The 21,810-nt window shown below is 49.8% G+C and overlaps 1 protein-coding gene across 1 annotated transcript in view; it reads left to right on the top strand.

Annotated features, from left to right (window-relative positions):
- PARP1 (poly(ADP-ribose) polymerase 1) overlaps positions 1-21,810 on the top strand; it is a 468,102-nt gene that overhangs the window by 166,891 nt on the left and 279,401 nt on the right. The window contains exons 9-10 of the mRNA XM_078647552.1: positions 11,383-11,523; positions 12,125-12,364. Of these exons, the coding sequence (XP_078503678.1) occupies positions 11,383-11,523; positions 12,125-12,364 (381 nt within the window). The remainder of the gene's footprint in view (positions 1-11,382; positions 11,524-12,124; positions 12,365-21,810) is intronic.

Raw genomic sequence — 21,810 nt, 5'->3', positions numbered from 1 at the left:
CCCGGCGCCGCAGGGTCCTTCGGGGTCGACGCCGGCTGATCTACCGGCCTCTCCGGCGACGATTCCATTGGGGTTGCCCCCGGCGCCACCCCCGCGCCGGGCGGCGCCGTCCCCCTTTCCTCTCCGACTCTGGACGCGGAGTCGGACCGGCGTCGCCCGACGCCGAGTCCGACGCCGATGGGGCCCATGAACCCCGAGGAGCCGGTCTACATTGTTGACTCCGAATATGGGGATGATGTAGAATACGGAGAGGGTTGGGAGGGGTCTGAGGACCCTCTGTCACGCGAGTGTCAGTACAACGTGGACTGGACAGGTGATTTGGGTGACGCCAGTGGTCTGGACGACTCTCCTAACCCTGGCTTTGTCTCGCCTCCTACTGTGGCTTCGGAGGCTGGGGCTGCTTATTCAGTGGTGTTGATGAGGGCTGCCAAGGCTTTACACCTTGAGCTCCCCGTCGCGGTCGTGAGGCCTAACATCCTCACTGAGGTCTTCAAACCGCAGTCATGCCCACAGGAGCCTCTGCTGCCGTTCAACGAAGCCTTGACAGACGTTCTTTTGGGCACGTGGTCCAGGCCCGCTTCAGGTTCGCCTGTTGATAGGAACGTGGCCAGACGCCACCGTCCGTGTCTGGACGACCCCAAGTTCTTGTCCACCCATCCCACCCCTGAGAGTCTGGTGATCCAGGCCTCAACTTCCCAGACCGCATTCCCGTCGGCCCCGCCCGACCGGGAATCAAAGAGGTACGACCAGTATGGGAAAAAGGTCTTCTCGTCCCTGAGTTTGGGACTGCGGTCTTGCAACACCGCATGCCTCTTGGGCCGCTACACCCACTCTCTGTGGGATACGGTCGCGGAGTTTCTGCCGGAATGCCCGCAGGAGGTACGGGCAAAGCTCGGCAAGGCTATGATTGAAGGCCGAGACGCGGCACGATATTCCATCAGGTGTGGTCTTGATACGACCGACTCGCTGGGCAGAGCGATGTCCACGACGGTGGCGATTCGTCGCCACGCCTGGCTGAGGTCCGCCAACTTTTCGGCGGATGTCCAAAATACTTTGATGGACATGCCGTTCGATGGCAGTCGCCTGTTTGGCGACAAAGCGGACCACGCGCTGGAGCGCTTCAAGGACTCCAGGGTCACGGCCAAGTCCTTGGGTCTCTCGACCCAGCGCCAGCAAACGGGTTCGTTTCGCTCCTTTCGTGGCCAAGGAAGGGGCGGTCCCACACGTGCTGCCAGCCACGCGCCGCAGAACACTTCTCAACGCGGTGGCGGCCGTGGATTCCGCTGTGGCGGCGGTCGGGGACAACGGCGAGGTCAGACCACACCTCCCCCCGCAGCATCAGCCTCCAAATCCTCCTAGTCCGAGCTTTCAGGCCCATGTGACGCCAGTGGGGGGCAGGGTTCGCCATCACCACTCCCGCTGGCGCACTATCACATCGGACAGGTGGGTGCTGCAGCTACTCCCTCCCCTTCGAGACCACTCCTCCAGCCATGCCACCGCAGAACCACCGTGTGTCGGGGGACCACTTGACAATTCTGCAGGAGGAAGTTACGGCCCTCTTGGCCAAGGGGGCCATCGAGCGCGTTCCTGGGCCAGAAGTAGGGCGTGGTTGCTATTCCCACTACTTTCTGGTACCCAAGAAGGACAAGGGGGGCCTACGTCCTATCTTGGATCTACGGAACGTCAACGGCTTCCTCCGGAAGGAGAAGTTCAAGATGTTGACTTTGGCTCAGGTCTTGGCTGCTCTAGACCCGCAAGACTGGATGGTGGCGTTGGACTTGCAGGATGCGTATTTTCACATCCCCGTCCTGCCGGCCCACCGACGTTACCTGCGGTTCACGGTAGGCCACGAGCACTTTCAGTTTATCGTACTCCCTTTCGGCCTTACCAGCGCCCCACGGGTGTTCACGAAAGTGATGGCGGTGGTCGCAGCTCATCTGCGCCGGTTAGGGGTTTCAGTCTTCCCCTACCTCGACGACTGGTTTTTGAAGGCGGGCTCGCCCCAGACAGTCGTCCACCACCTTCAGATGACGGCGGACCTCCTGCACGAGCTGGGGTTTTCCATCAATGTGCCGAAATCACACCTGTGTCCCTCTCAAAAGCTCCTTTTCATCGGAGCGGTTCTCGACTCGGCGCAGTTTCGGGTTTATCCTCCGGAACGGCGAGTCCGGGATATACAGGCTTTGATTCCCATCTTTCAGCCGTTATCCCGGGTTTCGGTCAGGTTGACGCTGCGGCTGCTGGGGCTGATGGCTTCCTGCATCCTTCTGGTGCATCACGCCCGGTGGCGGATGCGGGCTCTGCAGTGGGACCTGAAGTTTCAGTGGGCCCAGCATCAAGGCAACCTATCCGACCATGTCCTGATCTCGGAGGGCACTGCGAGACAGTTGCAGTGGTGGCTTACGGACGGCGATTGGGTCAGAGGCAGATCCCTCTCCCTTCCCCAACCGGAGCACGTGGTTGTGACGGACGTGTCCCTCCAGGGCTGGGGAGGCCACTTGGGAGAGGCGGAGATCAGAGGCATCTGGTCTCCGGCGGAGTCCCGGCTCCACATCAACATGTTGGAGCTGCGGGCGATTCGCCTAGCACTGAAGGCATTCCTCCCCTTTGTCAACGGGAGTGTAGTTCAGGTGTTCACGGACAACACCACCGCCATGTGGTACTGCAACAAGCAGGGCGGAGTGGGGTCGTGGACCCTTTGCCAGGAGGCTCTGCGTCTCTGGCAATGGCTGGAACGTCAGGGCGTGACTCTGACGGTTCAACACCTGGCAGGTTCTCTGAACGCCAGGGCGGACGAACCTTGGTTAGATCTATTCGCCACAGAAGAGAACGCGCAATGTCATCAGTTCTGCGCGTTGGAGTTTCCAAGACGGCACTCGCTCGGCGACGCCTTTCGGCGCGAGTGGAGCTGCGGTCTGTTGTACGCCTTTCTGCCTATACCACTTCTGCCCAGAGTGCTGAAGAAGATCAGGCGCGACCGGGCCCAAGTTATCCTTGTGGCTCCGGACTGGGCTCGAAGGTACTGGTATCCCGAGCTACTCAGCATGTCAGTCGGTCCCTCGATCCGCCTGCCCCTTCGGGAGGACCTTCTGTCGCAGCAGCAGGGGACGGTCCTCCACCCGAACCTGTCCAGTCTTCACCTCCATGCGTGGAGATTGAGCGGCGACAGTTGAGGCCATTTGACTTGCCTCCTGAGGTTTGTGATGTGATTCTGGCAGCCAGGCGTCCCTCCACAAAGTCGGTATACGCCTGCCGGTGGAACAGATTTGTGGCATGGTGCACAGCAAAGGCTGTGGACCCTCTCTCTGCCCCTCTTTCCGAGGTTCTCCTCTTTCTTCTCTCTTGCCCAGCAGGGCTCTGCTCTGGGCACTATCAAGGGCTACCTTTCTGCCCTTTCGGCCTTTCTATGGCTGCCTGATCAACCTTCTTTGTTCAAGTCCCCTATTGTAACGAGATTCTTGAAGGGCATCACGCACATGTTTCCACCTGTTCCGTTCGTGATGCCTCAGTGGGACTTGAACCTGGTTCTGACCTTCTTGATGTGCGCTCCCTTTGAGCCACTTCGTTCCTGTCCTCTCCGTCTCCTGACTTTAAAGACGGCCTTCCTGGTTGCCATCACCTCTGCCAGGAGGGTGAGTGAGCTCCAGGCTCTTTCTGTCAAACCTCCTTTCATGTCCATTCATCCAGACAAGGTGGTTCTGAGAACTAGACCTTCTTTCCTGCCCAAAGTAGTCTCTGCTTTCCACATCGGGCAGTCCATCACCTTACCCTCCTTCTTCCCGCCTCCGCATCCATCAAAGGATGAAGAGCGGCTCCATCGTCTGGACCCAAAACGTGCGCTTTCATTTTATATGGATCGCACACGCCAGTTCCGGGTGGATGACCAACTATTTGTTGGCTACGTGGGTGCGAAGAAGGGACGGGCGGTACATAAACGGACCATCTCTCGGTGGGTCGTTCTGTGCATCAAAGCGTGCTACTCTTTGGCTCGGAAGGAGCCTCCTGTTGGGCTGAGGGCCCATTCCACTCGGGCCACGGCGGCTACTACTGCCCTGGGCCGGGGAGTCCCTTTGCAGGACATTTGCCAGGCGGCTACGTGGGCCTCGCTGCACACCTTTGCGAGGCACTACTGCCTGGACAGTCAAGTCCGGAGGGATGGCTTCTTTGGCCGTTCGGTGCTCCAGGACTTTCTGTTGTAGGCTTGTATTGGTTCGCAGACCCACCTCCGGGGTTGGTATTGCTGGGGTATCTATTCTAAGGTAAGGAATCTAATACTAACCTGTTTCTTTCAGATGAACAAGTTACTTACCTTCGGTAACGATATATCTGTAAGAAACAGTAGTTAGTATTAGATTCCTTACCGCCCCACCCATCCTCCCCGTTCTGCGAACTGATACCTAGGGTTAAGGACATCCCTTTCAGGGCCCTAGTTTCAAATGGCACCAGTGTTGGTTCTCACATGGCTCTGCGTGTTCTGGCGCGGAAAAGCTGTGTACTAAGAACTGACGTCAGCGCGCGGAGGCGGCGTCTATATACTCCAGCGACGTCATCACGGCGCACGACGCCGACGATGGACGCGGAGCCGCAGGGGACGCCTGCAGACGACGTCTACCGACGCGCAGGGGTACTGCTACGCAAAAGTTTCCGGATCCAGACTGACGCCTGGGGATATTCTAAGGTAAGGAATCTAATACTAACTACTGTTTCTTACAGATATATCGTTACCGAAGGTAAGTAACTTGTTCGACAGTGCCATTTATTTATGATTTAAAAAAAAAAAGTCACAAGCAATGCCAATAGCTCTACCTTTTATGATGCCGAGACCATTGCATTGTAAATGCTTGTTAAGCCATGTTCCACCTGTGGCAAGAAAAGGCTTTTTGTGGAGGATAAGCACAAAGACTGCATCTATTGCCTCTATCCTGACCACCAGGCTGCGGACTGTAAGATCTGTCGCACCTTTTCGACCAAGACCCTCCGGGACCGTGAGGGTAGACTCTTGACATGGCTCCAGAAGCTGAAATCCAGGAAGGATACTGTCTCTAGTGACAGTGAGGATGCAGCGTCGAAGTCTTTTTCAAGAAGGTCAGTGAAGAGGGGTAGGGGTTCCCCTTCTCCTTCTGTGGAAAGATCTTCTAAGGCCTCAAAAAAGACCCCCAGTGAGTCTGAGAGCCCATGTCCCAGCAAATCTCCTCACTGAGGTGAAAAGGAGAGGGTAGGACCTGCTACGCCTTCTAAAGGTGAGAAGACTGCCTCAGCCTTCAAAAAACCTTCATCCCAGTCTTCTGAGAGGAGTTCAAAGTCCTCGACGACGAAGACGTCGACGGCGGAAGTTCCGTCGACGAAGAAATCGAAATCAAGTTTGATGTCGTCGACGATCCCGTCGACAGGGGTTTCGTCGACGAAGGTACCGTCGACGGCGGTTTCATCACTGTCGACGGAGAATTTACAGACGACGAAGACGCCGTCGACGGCGGAGCCGACGAAAAAGCCGCCGCAGACGAAGGTGCCGACGACGACACTTTCAGTGTCGACGACGTCGACAACTTTGACAGTGACAACAGCTGGCGCGTCGACGGTTTCATCGCCGACGACTTCGACGACCCCGATCTCGTCGACGCGTATACAACCGTCGACGACAGAACCGTCGACGGTATTGTCCTCTGAAAAGAGAATTACGATTTCTGTGACAAGAATCACGCCAGAGATGACTTCTCCAAGGAGTGTGTCTCCCCTACTGCCAACCATGCTTTTTCAAGAAGGGGAGTCAGAGGAGGATGACCAGGACTCATACAGCTATGCCAATAGTCTCTCCCAACTTCTAGTCAAATGCCAGGAGACAGACTCTGAGGGCGAATACGGCCACGAGGAGGTTGGTCATCATCAGACGGTCCAGTCACAACACCATTCTGGGCAGGATATGGTGTCAGTGCCATCTTCTTTTCTTCAAGATCTGCATAAGATGCTGCAGGACTATAAATCTAAGGCGAATAGGCCTATGCCGGTCCCGACAACGCCTGCTGCGCCTACAGTGATTTCGGCCTCATCAGTGACGCCTAATTTTCCGGCTCAAGTTTCTCCTCGGCCTCAAACATCCTTCTAACAGGATCCCTCCGGGCTCCAAGAGGCCCATGATGATTCCTCGGATGAGGATCAGCAGTCGGATCAGGACTCTATTCCAAATACTGAATATGATGAATATATCATTCCAGATCCCTCATCACCAGTCCCGGATCCGGCGGATTCCCCGCCAGCGGACATTGGGGGCTTCCATCAGCTGATGGAAAGAGCTGCTGGCAGATTCAAATTAGCCATGCCTAAGGTTAGTACAGATTGTTTCCTATATGATTTCAAGGAACCTTTTAGGAAATCAACTAGGTCCATTGCTATTGTGGATCATTTGTGGAAGGAGGGCCTAAAGGCTATGAAGAACCCGGCGATGGTGGTCCCTGTGCTACCGCGTCTGGATAAGAAATACAAGGCACCCGACGATGGTCCGGCGGCCTTAACGGGTCATCCAAGACCAGACTCCATGATCTCGCAGGCGGCGCAGAGGAAATTCCGTAACCCCTCTGCTCCCTTAACAACTCCTCCGGACAAGGAAGGGCGGAGGTTGGATAATGCGGGCAAGAGATTCTCGTCTGTGGCGAGTTTGCTGGTGCGAGCGGCTAATGCCTTGGCGATCTTGGGTAGATACGACTGCCAGCTTTGGTGTGATGTCGCCCCGCACCATGACCAGCTGCCTCCGAAGTCAACATCTGAGGCTAAAAAGATCTTACAAGAGGGAGAAGCGACGTCGATGGAGATCATTGACTGTGCAATGGACATTGCAACAACGGCGTTTCGTTCCTTGGCTGGGGCAGCAGTCCTCCGTCGCCAAGGATGGCTCAATGCTACTTGGTTTCGGCCTGAGATCCAAAACAAGGTCCTGGATCTTCCCTTTGATGGTGAGGCATTATTCGGCAAACTCATTGACGACACTCTTCAAGAAATAAAAAAGGACACGGAGACTGCCAGGTCCTTGGGGACCCTTCAATACCGAAAGTCTCCTTTTAAGGGATCCAGAGGTAGAGGTAGTAACTACAGGGGATCCTTTCAACAACAACGCTATTCCTCCACGGGCTCAGGTTCCCAGCAATACCGTCAGCCTTATCAACAGCGGCAGGGCCAGTCTACAAACTACTCCAGGCGTAACAATAAGGGAAAACAGGCTGGTCGAGGACGGGATTCGTCTTAGCGCCAATAGCGGCCTCCTGGCTCTTCCTACTCGACCCTCCTTCAAGAGATCATCAGTTGGAGGCAGGGTCACCAAATACCTTCAAAACTGGTCCAAGATAACATCGGACCGTTGGGTGATCAACATCATTCGGAAAGGGCATACCTTGGAATTCACGCAAGTCCCTCCACCCAAGCCCCCTGCAGCCATTCCATCGAAACACCAGCGTCTCCTGCGGCTCGAGGTCCAACAGATGCTCCAAACCAAAGGGGCAAGGATTCTATTCCAGGTTCTTCCTGGTGAGGAAGACGCTGGAGGCTGTTCAAGCTTGTACCAATTTGTTTCAGAATCTGGGACTCACTCTGAACGACAAAGTCTTCCCTGGTCCCGTCCAGAAAGGCTCGCTTCCTGGGAGCCATCTTGGATTCAAAGCTCTCAAGAGCCTTCCCTACTCCGGAAAGGAGGGAGAAATTACAGACCTTGGCCCAGGACTTACAAGCAAAAAAGTGTCTTTCAGTACGCCGCTACAAGTCTCTACTGGGAGTAATTTCATCGTGTATCCCACTAATTCCCCATTGCAGACTAAGAATGCGTCCTCTGCAGGACCAACTAGACAACCAGTGGCAACAGATCCACGGTTCATTCGAGGACAGAGTGACGGGCACTCCAATGATGAAGGAAGCGGCCTTATGGTGGACAGATCAAGACAACTTGTCCCAAGGACTATCCTTCGTAAGCGACCCGTCTCCACAAGTGGTAACAACGGATGCGTCATTGGAGGGTTGGGGAGCAGTGATGCAAGACCTGCATGTCAGCGGTCATTGGTCGCCCCAGGAGAAACATCTCCACATCAACCTGTTAGAGCTCAGGGCGATACGACTGGCTCTGCAAGCTTTTCTTCCTCGCCTGGAAGGTTCACAAGTGCTTATCAGGACGGACAACACCACGGCCATGCACTATGTGAACAAGGAAGGAGGAACCAGATCTCGTCCATTGTCGCAAGAAGCTCAACAGATCTGGGAATGGGCGATCCTTCAGAGGATATCGCTGAAGGCAGAACACTTGCCAGGGGTCCTAAACGAAAACGCCGACAGACTGAGCAGGTCATCCTCAGTCAGCCACGAATGGGAATTGAATCAGAGAGTTTTGGAGGAGGTCTTCAGCCAGTGGGGCAGACCGGAGATCGATCTTTTTGCCACTCCGACCAACAAGAAATGCCGGTCTTATGCAAGCAGGCTTCCCCATCGAGGTTCTCTGGGGAGTGCGCTTTCGATAGCATGGTCGAGGACATTTGTCTACGCTTTTCCTCCCATACCTCTGATCCCACGGCTCATCAGGAAGATCAAGGTGGAGCCGTGCAGGATGATCCTGATAGCCCCTGCTTGGCCGAGGCAGTTCTGGTTCACGGAACTCCATCTGCTGTCGATAGCTCCTCCTCTTCCTTTGGAGGTTCTACCAGATCTCCTCACGATGTCCGAAGGACAAGTTTGGCACCCAGATCTGCAGTCATTACACCTGACTGCATGGCTCCTGAGCAGCGAGAGTTTATGAACCTACCCATATCAAGTGAGATTAAGGAGGTCCTTTCTCAGGCAAGGGCTCCTTCTACGAACAGGACTTACCGTCTTAAGTGGAAGATATTTTGTTGCTGGTGCAGGAAAGAAAGCATTGATCCTTTCGCTTCCAAGCCTCATCAGATCCTCCCTTATCTGCTGTCCTTGGCTAAGTCAGGACTAGCCCATTCAGCAATTAAGGTCCATTTGGCGGCAATATCAAGGTTCAGGAGGACTGGATCTGGGCCTTCCTTGTGGTCTTCCAGAATTGTCAAGCAATTTCTAATGGGCTTGTTCAGAGTCTATACACCAGTGAGACCGCCTCCTCCGACATGGCATCTGAATCTAGTCCTTTCTCAACTCATGAAGGGCCCATTTGAACCAATCCATCGTTCTGACATGAAATACCTTTCATGGAAATTGGCTCTCCTCCTCGCTCTCACGTCGTGTTGGAGAATTGCAGGCTTGACTATCCAAGAACCCTTCCTTCAATTCAAGAGAAACACTGTAATCATGAGAACTAATCCGAGGTTTATGCTTAAGGTTCCCTCTGACTTCCACTTGAATGAGCCGGTCATTCTGAAGGCGTTCTTTCCTCAACTGGCTACACCAGCAGAAAGGACATTGCATTCGCTAGATGTACAACGGTGCTTGAAATTCTATTTGGAACGTACTAAGGGTTTTCAAAAATCCTCACAGTTATTTGTTGCCGTCGGGGGTCCAAGCAAGGGCCTCCCACTATCCAAACAAGGTGTTTCAAGATGGATCACGAGTGCCATTCTGCATTGTCACACTACTGCAGGAAAACCTCTGACTGGAAAGATTAGAGCACATTCCACGAGATCTGTGGCTTCTTCAACAGCCCTCTTCGCGGGGGTGCAGATTAAAGACATTTGCAAAGCTGCTACCTGGAGCAGCGTTCACACCTTTACCAGGCATTACTGCTTGGAGTCCTTACAACAAGATGATCCGGCAGTAGGACAGGCTGTCCTGAGGAACCTGTTCCAATAATTGGTGAGCTTTCCTTTCTTTCCCACCTTCAGTATTTCACATTTTGTATCTTTGTCATGTTGCCTATTGCTATAATGTTATGATGCAAAATGTGGTTTTGTTGCTAACTGCTTGCTACTCTGATACAAAGCATGGGAATCTATGAAAGTTCCAATACTGGGGTAAGAAAACAAGTTACTTACCTGTAACTTTGGTTCCCCAGTATTGGTAACTTTCATAGATTCGCATGCGCCCACCCACCTCCCCGAGGAAAGCTCAGCCTACAACAGATATGGTGTCTAGTACACTACGGCTACGAAAATCTGAGGCACTGAGGTTCCTTCAGGAAGGTTCTAAGGGGTGAGGCACTTCTGATTGGCTGAGGCCTAAGTTTGGTCTCTTTTACACAAAGAGGGTGATATGCTACAAAAGGGAATGAGGCCTAGGCCTTTTTCCTTGGTCTTTTGTACCTACAGCTATGGTATGTTTGTTACCGAGACTCCCATTCCGACGACGGGGAATGATACAAAGCATGGGAATCTATGAAAGTTACCAATACTGGGGAACCAAAGTTACAGGTAAGTAACTTGTTTTCTTCCTAACAGGATTGCCAGCCTCATTGCCATCTTGGAGGTTGGGCTCCCCTTCTTAGAGGATTTGTGTCAAGTCATGCCTTTACTTATTTGGGTGAAGATCTGGCACTCAGTGCACCTCTTTTTCAAGAGAGGTTCTTTCTAGGTGACTGTTCAAAACAAGATAGAGCATTTAACATCCCCTGTCTCGCTTTTGTTAGGAGGGACTTTTCAGACAATGATTTATAACATATTTTCGACTACCCCGAAGAAATTAATAAGAAATTAAATTAATAAGAGCACCAAACATATAGTGAAATATAAAAAAGAACGGAGACTTAAGTCCGATGGTATGAGTTCTGTTTTGGGTTACTTTGATTTGAAGCGTTAAGAAGGGACAGAACAATACTTAACATGGATCACTAACACCAAGTATAGATTTTATTTGACTTGGCTGAGGCTTAACACGTCACACTTTCTGATGGACTTTCCCCATCATGGCTCCTGGTTTCATCATTCATTACCGCTAAGCCCCTGTGACAAAACATTCCAGCAGTCTTCAGCACGCTTTGTTTTTTTTGTGTACATTTTATGTTTACTCAAGATTGCACTTTTTGCACCCATTATTATGCAGTTTTGGCTCGGGATCCTATAAAGAATGTTAACAATATCTCCAGCTTTAAGATTTTGAATTTTATTGTTTACTTTGTAAACTATGTAGGTCAAGCCCTTAGAATCAGGAAAACGTTGGTAAATGCCACTAATTATGAAAACTAAATATCCTCATGTTTGTTTATATTTAGCTGTATTCGGATTAACCCTGCTGGCTGATCAAATCTTTGCACTGTATTATGTATTGATTCGATGATATTATTGAAATTTTATGCATTTTAAAAGTGTGTCTTGTATATTGTGATCTCCTTTTATGGCTCTTCAGCCGAATAAAAGTCTTTTGACTGACTGGTTTGATCTCCGCTTTATCACGTAAACTAAGTTGCCTGCCTGACACAGTATCCTTTCATTTTTCAACTATGTTTCTTGTGCATTGCAGATAAACCTCTGTCAAAGATGAAGATTTTAACCATGGGTAAGCTGTCCAAGAACAAAGATGAGATGAAAGCTTTAATCGAAGAGCTGGGAGGAAAGACCACTGGCACGGCCAAAAAGGCCGCATTCTGCATCAGTACAAAAAGTAAGTGGATCGTTGTCTTCCCATGCTGCACAGCAAGGATATTTTCATTTGTTCTTCTGAAACGTGCGCTTGACGGTTTTCACGTGGAGGCCTAGGACAAGCACCCAGTCTTTGGGTTTACTTTCATTTCCACATGAATATTTTCGGATATCTGGATTCTGAAACTTTATTGCCTACTTTTCGTTTTCTTTGTTGATATAAGCTTTTGTTGTTATTATCCATGCAATACAAATATCCTTTGAAAGTTATATGTGTTCCTGTCAGTCTACTTTTATATAATGTTATACGGTTTATTTATCATCCTTGGCATACAGTCGTCGTCTCGGATTCATTGTGTTGAGTGAGTGATACTTTTAATATGAAAAACTGGTCTTCATTTCACCTAAGGCCTGCCTATTTGCTTTTCCTCTCCAGGCTGATTTAATGGTTAGGAGATTGTTTGTGCCTGGGGCCATGTTTTCAATGTTTTTATTCTTTAAAAAAGAAAAATTCTGTGTGAAACTTAGGTCTATTCTGGTCAGATTTATCAGTAAACCTTCCCGTAAACGCTGAAAGTAATTTCACTTTCCTTTTTTTTATCCCATCACTTGTTTGCAATCAGAGGAAGTAGAAAAAATGAGTAAAAAAATGGAGGAAGTTAAGGAAGCCAATGTGCGCGTGGTGTCTGAGGATTTCTTTAACGATGTCCAGTCAGGGAAGAGTTATCAGGAGCTACTCACCTTGCATAGTCTGTCGTCCTGGGGTGCTGCAGTGAAGGAGGAACACGCAGAGGTGCCTGCCATCAAACCAAAATCCAGTGCACCAGCTGTAATGAAAAGTGGAAAAGGGAAGGCCGAGAAAGGTATTATTGTGTTTTAGAAAATTACAGTGCACAGTCTGGTGGTATAGACTGGTAGTACTTTAAGCAGTATATGATTTTTCTAATGGATTCTGTAATTAACATTGCCAATAGATATACCCTTTACCTAACTGATAATGTGCGTGCTTATAATTTTTTTTTTTTTTTTTGATGGCGTATGCTATGTGGTACATGGTAGCTATGTAACAACATATCTGACAATTTTGGATAATGTCCAAACAAATGCTTTGTGTGTTATGTTAGTCTATGGAGTACCATGGTGGAAAACTCTGTTTCGAGAAATTTGATTATCATCTAAATTACTTATATTTATTATATCGGAGGGATGAAGGGTTGTTCTCTTGTTTGTGTTATTTATTAGCCCTGTAGAGGTGGTGATCCAGACACTAGCTAGTTCGCAACTGCTATTGTATCAATTCAATTCAAAGAAGTCTTTATTTCGATATACAAATCATAAAAGACTGTGCATGTTAAAAAAGAGACATAAACAATACATTGTGAGTGGCAGGGCATCCTTGCCGGAAGATCAGGTCATCAAGTTAATCCATACAATATATAATTGTTTATCTAAAAAAACAAGATAAAAAGCCTATGAAATAAGTTAAGAGTATAAAAAGTATAAAAAAAAGTCCAAGGTCCATGAACAACAGGCATCGCAGAAATAATTATACACAAAATATGTATAAATATAATGAAACCGTTTTAATTCTGGCGTAGCTTTCTCATCCGTATTGCCCACATCCAATGTAGAAATTTTGCGACAGCAATTACAATGGGTTCTCAACAGTCTGTTTGAAAATTCCTTAGTTCCTCTGCTCCGGTAGTTACACCCTTCAGCACAAAAAATGGGCTTCAGCCACGTGTGCCTGGGGTATTTATACTCTGGGCAGATAAACAGGATGTTGGCTATACTTTCCGGCTGAAATGGACAGAACGGACAGCATGTATTGATTTGAGCTTGCCATTTGCCGGTAAAGGAATTAACAGGAAGGGTACCCACCCTATATTGGTGGTACCGTTTCCTGTCTCGGGGAAGTGTGATAAAACCCCAGTAGCCCTCTTAAGCAATTTCTTGTTTAGGCTCCAGGAAGTTTCTTGTGAGCGATGGGCCAATGCAAGTTCTAAAGTTTCGCATATAGACCATGGACCAGTATAGCTCCCTGAAAGCCTTTCTAGGCGGAAAAGAATTGACGGTAGGATTCTCCCACAATGAACTCAGGCCCATGGCGGTGTAAACTGCCTTGACCTCTCTCAGCCATGAAATTCTATTGGCAGTATCTGCATCTCGGACTTCGAGGAGGGCCTGAGCGTACTGGGAGAGTTCAGGTGTAACCCAAAGTCTCCTCCAGTAGGCCACAGGTCTAAAGCGTGCCACATCCTTTAGTCGCTGGCAACCCAGATCGTAAAAAAGGGGCAAAAGTGGCGTAGATGGTGGAAGGCCGACTAAACCCCTCACAAACTTGTTTTGGGAGCCCGTTAATTGCGCTAAATTACTAAACCCCCATAGTTCTGCCCCATAAAGGACTGACGTGCTGATTTTGGTACTATAGATTTTAAACGCTGGGGCAATAGGTTTTGTGGCAGAGAGGCGAAGTTCCTTTATTAGGGCGCCTGCTAATTGAGCGTGTTTAAAGCCAGCTGGTTAATGTGGGGTTTCCATTCTAGCTTAGAACCCTGGGTTATGCCAAGGTAGGATATGAGTTGGGTCTGTTCTAACATTACCCCATTCATGGCAACCCTCCCTCTCACGAGCTTTTGCTTGTGCATGATCATAAACTTGGTCTTGGTCACATTAATGGTAAGACCATAATCCTTGCAGAACACTTCGAAACGCACAATAGCCTTCTGAAGGCCTTGCTGCGTTTTAGATATTAACAAAGTGTCATCTGCAAACATTAGCAGAAGGATCAGTTTGCCATCTAGTTTGGGAACATCGGTAGGATGATTCTTGAAGTACTGGATCACACTGTTGATGTACAGCGAAAACAGTGTTGGAGCCAGTACGCACCCTTGCCGTACCCCTCTGCGAATCGGAAACCTATCCGTAACTTTACCTTTCTGTCCCCAGCGGACTTGGGCAAAGTTTGCGTCATGGAGTTTGATTAACAAAGCCAGTACATCCAGTGGCATGTCTTGTTTGGCAAAGACACTCCACATCTCAGTGCGCGGTACTAAGTCAAATGCCGACTTAAGGTCGACAAATGCTGCGAAGAGAGTGCCACCTCTAAGGATTACCACCCACCAGTAAATTAAAACAAATCTAAAAACCTGATCTATGGTGCTCGTGTGTGTGCGGAACCCAGCCTGGAGCGGAGACAAGATATCCTCCTCAATTCAGCCTTGGATCCTAGACAGCACGAGCCTAGCTATCACCTTCTGGATGCAATCGATCAGGCTTATAGGCCTGTAATTGGCTGGGTCCGAGCGATCCCCTTTCTTATAAATCGGGATAATCTCGGCACCCTTCCAAGTGTCTGGTATGGGGGAGCCTTTAGCAATGTCATTGGCAAGGGACTGGATGGAGGGTGCCCACACTCCCCTCTCATGTGTAAACAAGTCAGCTGGAACACAGCACAAATCGGGCGCTCTACCCTTTGGGACATGTAGGAGAGTAGGGTCAGCCACTGGAGAGTAAGATACAGGCCATCAAGGACTGGACTCCTCCAATCACCCAGACTCAAGTTCGAGCTTTCTTGGGCCTGACTGGGTACTATAGGAAGTTTGTCAGAAATTATGGGTCCATAGTGACCCCTCTTAATGACCTGACAAGCAAAAAGATGCCAAAGAAAGTTCAGTGGACAGCAAGCTGTCAGAAAGCATTCAATGACCTAAAGCAGGCCATGTGCACAGCACCTATCCTAAAGAGTCCAGATTACTCCAAGCCATTCATTGTCCAAACAGATGCTTCTGAGTTGGGTGTGGGGGCTGTTCTGTCTCAACTGAATTTTGATGGTAATGATCAGCCTATTGCTTTCATTAGTAGAAGGTTGACACCCAGAGAGAAAAATTGGTCAGCTATTGAGAGGGAGGCCTTTGCTGTGGTTTGGGCCCTGAAGAAGCTGAGGGCCTACTTGTTTGGCACTCACTTCACCATTCAGACCGACCATAAGCCCCTCTTGTGGCTAAATCAGATGAAGGGTGAAAACCCCAAACTGCTTAGGTGGTCCATTTCCCTACAGGGGATGGATTTTACAGTGGAGCATAGACCTGGTACTGATCACAGCAATGCTGATGGGCTCTCCAGGTATTTCCACTTAGAGCAAGAAGACTCACCTGGTCAAGGTTAGTTTATTGTCCCAAAGTTTGGGGGTGGGTCATGTAGGAGAGTAGGGTCTGCAATCCTATGATCACCCAGATTTTTGCTTTTTGCTGCACTGGTTTACGACTTTCCCTGGCTGTGGGCCTGCTAATCAGACCCACAGCCTAGCTGTTCTCTCTATCCAAATTGTACTCAGGTACTGAATTGGCACTGGGCCCTCTCCAAGTCCCTGTACCCAGGGCTGAGGTGCACCCAGAAGTCTCCCAGGGGCTGAAGCATGTATTGTGCCACCCCTGGACTGACTAACTAAACTGACACAACTGGCTGCACGACAGCTGGGGCAAGGTGGTGTACTCACCCTTTGCTTTAGATATAGTATACCTATATCTAACCCTAAAATGGACACACAGATCTCCTATCAGTCACTCCTATGGCAGGCCTTAACAATCCTGAAGGCAGAGTGCTTGGAATCGTGTGAGATGGTGCTCTGGCATGAGTTGAGCCTGTCTGCGGCTTTCGCGATCTATCCCTTAGCCGTTTCCATGATATCGCATACCATATACTCTTAAGTGCATTATAATCCTCGCGGTTATATGCCAACTCTGGTAGCGCTTTATCAAAACATGTCGAGTAAGGTGTCATACGAATTGGAATACTAACCCCTCGCCAATTCTGGCGACGGGGTTAGCATTCCACCCTTCTAGAGGGACACGACATGTATGTAACCCCTAACCCCGGTTAAAGTCAAACAGAGCCTCAGCTCCACAAAATGGATGCTGCCACCGAGACACAAGTCTGCCCTCCTGCTGCTGGGAGTCCTCCCAGAGCAGGAGATAAGGACAAAGGGTTTCCTGCCAGGGGCGGTGCCAGCACCGTCCCAGACAGGATTTTGTGTATCCTAGGTAGGCAGGGCTTCAGAGGAAGGTGACTGCAAGTGGCCCCCCGGTGCTCACTGTTGCATAGGCCGGCTTGAACCAGTTCCAGGGACACTCCAGACCCTGAGCTGGGGAAAAGCCCGCCAAGGAAGTGGGTGTAACCACCCCCCTCCTGGTCCCACCCATAGGGCATCCGACTGCCCAGCTCGACAAGACCCGGCTTCCCTGGCACCTCCGACCTCTACTCACCTCTACAGCCGAGCTGAGAACCGCGAGTGCGACGAGACCTCGAGGGACCGACTATTGCCAAGACTGCACGACTTCTGCACAGCAAGCCCGCCGAGTAAATTCCTGGCGAGTGCTTTGGGGTCCGAGAAGCCCCGACCCTGAGCAGCTCCAGCACCGAAGAGTAGCCCCCCAGCATCTCCACGATAGGCGTGGGGCCCTTCTGCTTTTTGCTGCTCACCGCGTTGTTTGGCTACTAGCCGCTGGCTTGTGGCCTTCTGAACGACCCCCGACGACATCACTGCTGCTGGTCTGGTTGCTCCAGACTGGCTCTTGCTCCCTTCCAGAAGAGGAGCACCCCGAACCCTCCTGGTCCACTCAAGACGCCATTTTGAGTCCACCGCGTGGGCTTGAATTAGCCAAGGCTTTGTTGCCCCATCCTGGGTTCTTCGACGCCGACAGCTTCATCCATCGTGGGACAGCTCGCCCCTCCATGCTGGTCGCCGACAACGCCTCCAGGCCCGTAAGATCTGCAGAGCACAGCGTCGCCCACTCACCTAGTCGAGGTGACTACCATCCGGTGCCCTCCTGGTACCCACTGACTACTGGCTAGTAGTCACGAACTTGGTCCCCTCTGCTTTCAGGTGTCATCCATCTTCCAGATCCAGGCTTGGATCACTTCGAACTATCTTCACTGGTCGCCTGCCAGCATCTTTCTTCCAGGCTCCTGGTCCAGCAACGAGGATTCCCGACGTCTTTTGAGACCTATGCAGCTGCAGCCCCTGGGCTAGGTAACTTCGGCATTTCGGTGCCCCAGCATAGCCTCACTATCCAAGGGTCAGGATCCACTGTCGTTTTCTCCCTACCAGGTCGGGTTCGCCCGTGAACACTAACTTTAGCGTTACTAGCTACCATAGACTTTGTCCCGCATCCCGCGTGAGAGTGCACACTCTGCACCCGAGTCCCCTAGGCCTCCTAGAAGTAATCTAACGATTCCATAGTCAAGTCCTAGCGATTCCAAAGCCTATTAGTACTGTACTTACCTGCTAGTAATTTCGCATTCCACTTTTAAAGTATATGGTTTTTCGTGCCCCTCGGGCATTTGTGTATGCCGTGCTAACTTAAGTATTTTCGTAAGAGTTTTGTTGTGTGCCTAGCACCCTGTCCTCATAAAGAGTACAGGGCTGTTGTGATTCTAATAAATACATTGTTTATTTTCATAACACTTGTGTGGTGTCCTTTCACTGGGTATTCAAGGGGTAATGTGGTGGTAAAACAGCTGGCTTAACACGCCCTCTAGAGTCTTAGCCTTAGACTGCTCGTATCCATGCTACTAGGATAGCTGGTCTATAAGGTTGACTTACAACCAATCATCAATAAGGGTTGTTTGGACTGATATATAGTGATCACTAGAATAGTGAGCACTGCACATCAGGCCAACTTCTCACATTGGTGAGCAGCGGTTGGGATTTGAGCTTGCTGTTGTTTTACCACACATATCCTAAGAATATCTTGTGAAAGATCACATAAGTACTAAAGTATAACTTAGCTTAGAATACTCTGAGTTCTACTGAACCAGCTGTTGTAGCTCCTAGGGCCTAGCACACCCTAAACTACAACTCTAGCAAGGGATCAGTAGGCAAACATATAGTGTAGGTAAGTGCACCACTTACACCTCACTAGAAAAAGCATGTCTAACCATGGAGAGTCCACTGAGACTCCCCTGGTAAGTGTTGACCCTCCACAGGTCACTTCAAGATATGCAGCTCTCAGTTTCCATGAGATGAGACAAGTCTGTACCTCCAGGAAACTGAAGCAGGGGTCTAACCCCACCATTCCCTTTCTGATAGGTCTCTTAGAGACATATGATGCCAGAAAGATTTCTCAGTTACATGAGAACATGCCAGCCTTAGAGGGAACCTCTGGGGATCCAGACCTCCCCAACACTGCTACTGCAGTTGAGGAGGAGGAGGATCAGGAGGAACTCTCTGGGGATGAGGTAGACAAAGGTCTTGAGGTAGTCAGAAGGCTAACCAGGGCCAACTTAGACTTACTTGGGCTAGGATCTGGGGGACCCCCAGTACTAACTCGAAGTGGGCCTAACCTTGGAGTTAGGAGAGATAGATCTCTTTCTAGGGACTCCAATAGATCTCTGCACTCTAATGCCTCTTCCCAGAGGAGGAGGAACTCTCCACAGAGGAGAGTGACTTCCCCTCAGAGAATAGAGCATGAAGCTAGAATGAGACAGGCTGCTCTGAGGATTGAAAGGGAAGAACTTGCCCTGGCCAAAGAAAAGCTTGCCTTTGCTAGAGAGCAGCAGATGAGTGGGCTAGCTCCCACTGGTGGCAGCAATCTCCCAAGAGATAGAGAGAAGGGTTTAGATACTAAACACCTGACTAAGATAGTGCCCCCCTTTAAGCAAGGGGATGATATCCAGAAATGGATGGCTGCTTTGGAGAGGGCCTGCACTGTGCAGTGCATTCCCCGAAGTCAGTGGGCAGCTATACTGTGGCTCTCCTTTGATGGTAAAGGTAGAGATAAGCTCCTCACTACAAGAGTGGAGGATGCTAATGATTACCAGGTCCTGAAAAATGAACTGGTTGATGGGTTTGGTTTAACCACTGAGCAGTACAGGTTGCTGTTCAGAGACACCCAGAAAACTCAGTCTCAGGACTGGTCTGACTTTGTGGATTGTGCCACTAAGGCTTTGGAGGGCTGGTTGCTGGGTAGCAAGGTTACAGATTACACAGGATTGTATAATCTTATGATGAGAGAACAAATTTGAAACAATTGTCAGAACCAGTTGTTGCACCAGCACCTTGTTGATTCAGATCTGACCTCTCCCCAAGAATTGGGAAAGAAGGCAGACAAATGGGTCAGGACAAGGATCAAGCAGAACCAGGGTGGTCAGAAGAAAGCAGACCAGAAGGGTAATGCAAAGAGTGAACAAAATGACCAGAAGTCTTCACCAGGTCCCCAACAAACCAAAGAGGGTGGGGGTCAGGCTTCCCAGAAGAAGAAGACTCAAGAAGGCCAGTCAAAAAGGTGGTGCCAGTACTGCAAAAGTAAGTCTCACTGGTTTAGTGAGTGCACCAAAAGAGGAGGACAAACTCCTGCCACTACAGCCCCTAAGGCAACTGCACCCCCTAGTACAGTCAGTAGTGGTAGTGTACCTCCCAAGGCATTAGTTGGGTTAACCTTGGGTACTGAGGGGTATGACAACTTAGTTGGCACACTCACTCCGGCTGTCCTTGTCTGTACAGGGGATATGGATATGTCCTCTGAGATAAGTCCCAATACTTTGGGCAAATACAGGCAGACACCTTTGATTAATGGCAAAATGGCTCAGGCCTATAGGGACACTTGTGCCAGTGTCACCATGGTGACACCTAACTTTGTGGACCCTGGACAGATCATGCCAGGTACTGATTTCCTGGTGACCAATGCTAGCAACGTCACTACTAGTCATAGTGTGGCGATTGTGGCTTTCTCCTGGGGTGGAGTGAAGGGACAAAAGAAAGTTGTAGTCAGTTCAGACCTCCCAGTTGATTGTTTGTTGGGCAATGATTTATTTATTTATTTATTTATTTATTCAAAGTTTTATATAGCGCGAACAGGATCCTTACAGATATCAGAGCGCTTCACAAAGACAGGGAAGGGGCAGTAGGAGTCAACAGAGATAGTGGGAGACAGTATAATAGTCAATAACATGGTAATAACATGGATAATAAAAACATACATAAAACCAATCCATATACAATCAGGTAAGGGAGTAATATAGGAACAGCACAGGTCATTGATCACACTACAGAGGTTTACAGGTGGATCAGTAAACCAACGTGTATCATATCTTGGTCGGTAGTAAGAGAGTAGCGTAAGTAGTGCCCCCAACAAGTAGAATATAGTGCTAGGGGATAGGGTGAGCAGTGATACAAAGCAATGCAGAGTCTCTGTACCAACATCTATAACGATCAGGAGATCTTGGCCAGAAGGATGGTTTTCACCTCTTTCTTGAAGAGTGCAGTGGAGGAGATCAGCCTGGTTTCAGGAGGGAGCGCATTCCAGATCCGGGGAGCCATCCCTGAGAAGGAGCGCTTGTAAGTTTTCACTTTACGGAATCTACGAGGTTTCAGGAGAAGAATTTTTGTGCTCCTATTGGATCTCGGACCTCCTGATATAGACCGCTTTTGAGCGAGGTAGTTAGGTGCCTTGTGGTGCACGGCCGCGTGTGTCATAACTGCAATTTTTAGCTGTATTCTGGCTTCAAAAGGCAGCCATTTTAGAGACTTTAGGTCTGGGGATATGTGCGAATGCTTTCTAGAGCCAGTAATGAGTCTCGCGGCAGCGTTCAGGGAGGCTCTTAAGGGTGCTGTTGTTGATAGCGGGAGACCGCTGAGGGCCACAATTCCATAGTCTATTCGAGGGATGACTAAAGCTTGTACAGCAGTTTGGAAGTCTTTGGCCGGGAGGAAGGGTTTAATTTTCCTCAGTGTGTTAATTTGGAAATTAGCTGCTTTTGTGGCTTTGCTGACGTGCTGCTGCATGTTGAGCTTGGCGTCAAGTGTGATGCCTAGGGATTTCGCCGAGTCCACGATGGTAGGTTGGACATTGAGTGCTGTTAGGTTGTTGAGCCAGGTTTGGGTGGTGGAGATTTTCGCCGGGGGTGAGATGAGTAGGAACTCAGTTTTCAGAGCATTTAGTTTGAGGTGATTATCGGCCAGCCAAGCTTGGGTGTTAATAAGCGTGGAATTCAGATGTATGATATCTTCCGGGGATTGTAACTTTAGATAGAGTTGTGTGTCATCGGCGTACATATGGAATTGTACATTGGATGCTTGAAGCAAGGTGGCGAGCGGTTCCATAACGAGGTTGAACAGTGTAGGGGAGAGGGTGGATCCTTGTGGAACACCTAGATCTACAGGCACAGGTGTAGATAGCACATTGTCGATCACAATGGTCAGAAGTGGAGCAGAGGACTCACATGGAAATGTTAGGCTTGCCAGCACATGTGCTTGCTGTGACTAGGTCACAGGCCAGAAAATGCCCCACTGAACAGGTGCTGGATCCTG

This window comes from Lissotriton helveticus, chromosome 6, assembly GCF_964261635.1.
Source record: "Lissotriton helveticus chromosome 6, aLisHel1.1, whole genome shotgun sequence".
In the NCBI taxonomy this organism is placed as follows: Eukaryota; Metazoa; Chordata; class Amphibia; order Caudata; family Salamandridae; genus Lissotriton; species Lissotriton helveticus.
This window is presented reverse-complemented; position numbering and strand designations above follow the sequence as displayed.